The 4989-nt window shown below is 49.3% G+C and overlaps 1 protein-coding gene across 1 annotated transcript in view; it reads left to right on the top strand.

Moving 5' to 3' along the window:
* Positions 1–3533, top strand: part of LRRC59 (leucine rich repeat containing 59) — a 4347-nt gene extending 814 nt beyond the window's left edge. Inside the window, exons 2-7 of the mRNA XM_010002752.1 lie at positions 208–267; positions 731–874; positions 1189–1293; positions 1890–1962; positions 2407–2580; positions 3076–3533. Coding sequence (XP_010001054.1) covers positions 208–267; positions 731–874; positions 1189–1293; positions 1890–1962; positions 2407–2580; positions 3076–3320 — 801 coding nt within the window. The 3' untranslated portion in view covers positions 3321–3533. The remainder of the gene's footprint in view (positions 1–207; positions 268–730; positions 875–1188; positions 1294–1889; positions 1963–2406; positions 2581–3075) is intronic.
* The last annotated feature ends 1456 nt before the right edge of the window (positions 3534–4989 follow it).

Below are 4989 nucleotides of genomic sequence, written 5' to 3'. Positions count from 1 at the left end.
GCAGCTGCTCACGGCTGTGTAGCCCTAAGTTCAGCCTTCAGGCCCAGGCATCAGTCGCGATGTGACGTGGCAGCCGCGGGGGGACGGACGGACGGACGGACGGACGGGCCGGTGCGGGGGAACCGCAAGGGCTGAAGCAAAACCCGCGGGTGTCAGGAGGGTGTCCATGTGCCTCGGTGCTGACCTGGGGCTTTGTTTCTCTTTCAGGCTGCTCTTCCAAAAGCTACCGTGTTGGATTTGTCCTGTAACAACCTCGTTTCCTTGCCGGTAGGTGCTAGGGAGCCCCTGCGGGGATGGGTCTGCGGGGAGGTGTTTAGGAACGATAACTGCTGCTGCAGGAAAGGCTCACCGGGAGGTTTGCAACTGGCACTTTCCTCCTCCTGGGGTGGCTGAATGAATGTGCTGCTGCTGCTGGGTGGGTGTGGGTGGTGGCCAGGGCTGAGGCAGGGTTTGCACTGCATGAAGATGAGTGTCCTCCTGCCAGAGGATCCCCACGTGAATACAGACCAGTTTCATCAGCAGCAGAGACTTGTGTTTGTTCCAAGTTTTATTGCCACACACCACCCTGTCACCCTGTCTTGCCTTTCCCACTGTTTTCCACCTCCATCTTCTCAGGCAAGGGAGGAGAGCAAGTTTCCCTCCCTCCCAGCTCTGTGGCAAGCTCAGGATTTGTGCAGGCTGTCTACACGTGCTGACAAGCTGCTTCTGGGTTTTGTCTTCCGGGCTCTAGTCAGACTTCTGCAGTTTGATGCATCTGGTGAAACTGGATTTGAGTAAAAACCGACTTCAGCAGCTGCCCGGGGACTTTGGCCGCCTGGTCAATCTGCAGCACCTGGACCTGCTGAGTCTGCCCGTCAGCTTTGCACAGCTCAAGGTAAAACTGTGCGATGGGCGGTTACGTAAAGCTTTGGGATGCAGCCCAGGGTCTTGTGATCCCTCTCAAGTTGATTTCTCTGGTAAAGCATCCATCATGCTGACTACCCGTTGCAAAATTCAGCTGGCTCTGCACCACAGCTCAGTGGAAATAATCTCACATCTATGGATGTGATCTCTGCTCAAGCTCTCTGCTTGTCCATACCTGTTTCATTCATGTGTAAACTGAGGAGTTCTTTGCTTCTGCTTTGGAGCTCTTAAATAGTCACAAGCCTGTGCTCTTACAGCCCTCCCCTTTGTCATTCCTTTCTGCAGAACCTGAAGTGGCTGGATCTGAAGGACAATCCCCTGGATCCTGTCCTGGCTAAAGTAGCAGGAGACTGTCTGGATGAGAAGCAGTGTAAACAAGCTGCTGTGAGGGTAAGGAACCTGCCTTCATTCTCTTTTTCTTTACTTGGCTTCATCAGTGATGGTAGGTGGGGTTTTTTTGCTTAGCAAGCTGGGTGGCTGCTGCAGCAGTTGGAAGTTTGTTCAGCCAGTGAGGTGCAGGTTCATGGCACTGTCTTCACCACTTCTTTGCTTGTAGAGAGCAAACACTGGGCTGAGTAGGAGTCTCTGCCAATAGTGGAGTTAAGAGAGGACTAAATGCTGGTTGCCTAGGAAGTGGAGGCATAAGCAAACAAAATAATCTATGTCTATCTAGGCTTATAGTCCAGAGTCAAAAATCTCAGGAGCAGCAGTTCTGGCAAACTATAGGCTCTCAAAACCACAGATGTTCTGTGATGCTCTGTACTGGCTAGCAGCAGTTTGGCAGGGTTGGTTTTTTAACATAAAGATCTGTTTCTTGACTGTGAAGATTCACCTGGGAAAGTGCGAGATCTCTTCAGAGCTGTACCTGTAGGGGTCAGTCAGGCTTGGTGGTCAGCCCCAGCTGAAGGTCCCCAGCTTCTCTGTTTGGGAATGACTGGGCAAGGAGCGTCTGCAGAGGCCTCAGGTTGTTTTCTTGCACCTTGAAGGTACTGCAGCATATGAAAGCGATCCAGTCCGAGCAGGATCGGCAGCGGCAACGGAAGCTCCAAGCAGAGCGAGGTGAGCACAAAGAGCCCTGACCTGCTGTCTGCTGAGGATGTTCCTGACCCCTCATGCACACCCAAACATCCCAACTGCCACCAAATGGCCATCTGACAAATACTTGTCACTGTTAAAATCCCGAGGACTCAGGGAGCAGTAGCATAGAAGTGCTGAAGGGGGAAGGATAGAGGGAGATAACTATGCAGTTTCATGCCGGAATAATAGATCTCTAGATGGAATGAGTTACAGGTTACCTATAAAAATATGAAAGAAGAGCACAGGATTTATTTCAAGGGAAGCCTAATTCTGAGGGAGGAAAAAGCAAGGGATGTGATATTAAAAGAAACTCAAAAGGACAGTTATTTTTCCTCAATGCAACTGGAAACAGATAAGCAGGTGATAAGGAAGAAAGCCTTCCTAAGTCTACATAAAAGAAAAAAACCCCTTCCTATTCATCTCCAGAAATGGAGAAGAAGCGTGAAGCAGAACAACGTGCAAAGGAGGCTCAGGAGAGGGAGCTGAGGAAGCGAGAGAAGGCGGAAGAAAAGGAGCGCAGGAGACGGGAGTATGATGCTCAAAAAGCTGCAAAACAGGAGATGGAAAAGAAACCTAAAAAAGAAACGGTGCAGACCCGAAGTGAGTACTGTGGGGTTGCCTCTCATTTCTTCTTGATCACACATTTCGATGCTGCCAGATAGGGTTTTATCCACGCCAGGTTCTGGGATGGGGAACACCTGTAGGACTCTCATGAGCCCTGCTGCTGTGCCCTTCTCCCTTCTCTGTCTGTGTTCCCAGTGAACTGCTGAGCTACAAGATTCAGCAAGTTCTTCACCTGTTCCTAAGGAGATCTTCCTTCCACTCACTTCTTTTTGTGTACTGAACTAGATCCTGTGCAACACAGAGGTGCTTTACACCTGCTTCACTGCTGCCCATGAAACTAAATCTGCCACTTCTCATCCTCCACAGTTAGATCCTGCTCATCTATGTATTAACCAAAATGATGAAACTGTATGACAAAGCAGCAAAGGCTAAAGCATCTTGAGATTGGATCAGCTTGTTTCTGAACTTAGAGTGTTAAAGACATTTGATTAATTCCTCGCTTTTTCTGTCTTGCCAACATTCTCTTTACAGAGCCAGCCTCCAGTTCTCGTCCCCCTCAGCCACCCCGGCACAAGCAGCACTCCTGGTCACGGTCGGTACTGCGGGTGCTGCTCCTGGTGCTGCTGTGTGTCCTCTGCACCGTGGCTGCCTGCAAGCTGACCGAGCTGCACCGCCAGCCGCTCTGCGTCAGCGTCAACACCCTCTACGAGGACGTGCTGGCTGCCCTGCAAAACCACAAAACCCTGCAAAACTTGCTACAGCAGAACTCGCAGTAGTGATTGTCCTCGACGGGCACTTGCTTCGTCAGCATCTCCCTCCACCATCTTACGCAGCCAGAATTCCTATGGAATTGTGTTCTGATGAAACTGCTTTTAACCAGTAAGCGTTGGTTTGCTGGTCCACTCCACTCAGAGCAGTTACTGTTCACATCATCTTTGCAGTGCATGTTTTGCAGTTGGCCTGTAACTCCCGTTATTTGCCCACATTAACCAACACTTGTAACAGTTCTTACCTCCAGGGGATGGTTACCTAGACTGTGAGATACAGATTCAGTCTAGAGGAGTGGAAAACCAGTCCATGGATTATCTAGGTAGCTGTAGCTCTGTCCTGGAGGCAGGTTTTTATACATATCCATTCCTTGCTCTCATTTCTCTGTGTGCTAAAATTGGTGATGTGGCTGTACGGGATTAAGACACGAAGGCCCCCTCCAGGACCAATGCCAGGTGTGTAGGATGGCTGTGCGTCCGTGTGTTGGAGGGATGAAGCTGATGTACTATTGAAAGGAGCTGAAAATTTTCAATACAACAGTTTTCACAGCATTTTTTGTCTGAACTGGATGTTTTCTTGTTGCTAATGCAGTTTTAATTAATTAGGTCTTTTGGAAACAGCTAAAAAAAATATTTGAGTACATAGAGTAAGGATTTCTGAGTTGCTTGAAGCAGCTAGTGCCACCAAAGTGGCTACAGCTCAGGAAGGGCTGGTGGCCAGCCTGCAGGTGGTTTGGTGGGTGTGAGGTGGGGTAAGGGGGGGGTGTCAGAACCACGGGCAGATGCCTGTCACTGGCTGCAGCAGTGGCACGCAGCACTGGGTGGCACTGTGGCAGCGGGAAATGCTGGCAGGCAGAGAAGGGCTCACCTTGGGGCTGTTGGGAAGGCTGGGAGGTTTGGCAGCTTTCACCTAGAGAAGAAACCTCGCCTTTGCAAAGGGCCCATGAATTATTTATCATTTCCTTCCCGAGAAAACCAGAGGTTTGTCATATCCCTAAGGGTTTGTAGTGCTAAAATGAAGCTGTACACATCATGTTGTAACTGCAGGTTTCAGAGAATACCCATGCAGCAGACTCCACTGAGACCTTCTGATATCTGGGATTATTGCTGATAAGAACAGTGTGTTGAGGAAATAATCTAGCTTATCACAGAATTACCTTGGTTGGAAAAGACTTTCAAGATCACAGAGTTCAACTGTGAACCAAACACTGACAAGTCCTTAACTAAACCATATCCCTAAGTACAATGTCTATACGACTCTTGACACCTCCAGGGATGGTGACTCCACCACTGCCCTGGTCAGCCTGTTCCAATGCCTGATAACCCTTTCAGTGAATAAATTCTTCCTAACATCCAATTCAAACCTCCCCACACTGGGTCACTGTTGAGGTAGCACACCTTCACATTTTTGTACCCTGATGATAAGTGGCTCCCCAAGTACCACACAGAAAAAAGCAACAGCAGGAATACCAGACCAGGGGAAGTACAGGCTACCTGGCTCTGCCTTAGCAATACCTGTGTTTCCTAAGCTTCCTCGACACAGCTTTAAGCTTTGCTTTTGGTATCTAACTTATCGCATTCCTTGAAAGATCTTTGCTAACTATCCAGCAATGTCTGGAAATGCAGCAGACAACATTCCTCTCTGTAGACATTCCTCCCAGTGTGTGGCAGGAATCTG

The sequence above is a fragment of the Chaetura pelagica genome, unplaced genomic scaffold, assembly GCF_000747805.2.
Source record: "Chaetura pelagica isolate M959 unplaced genomic scaffold, ChaPel_1.0 scaffold47, whole genome shotgun sequence".
Lineage (NCBI taxonomy): Eukaryota > Metazoa > Chordata > Aves > Apodiformes > Apodidae > Chaetura > Chaetura pelagica.
This window is presented reverse-complemented; position numbering and strand designations above follow the sequence as displayed.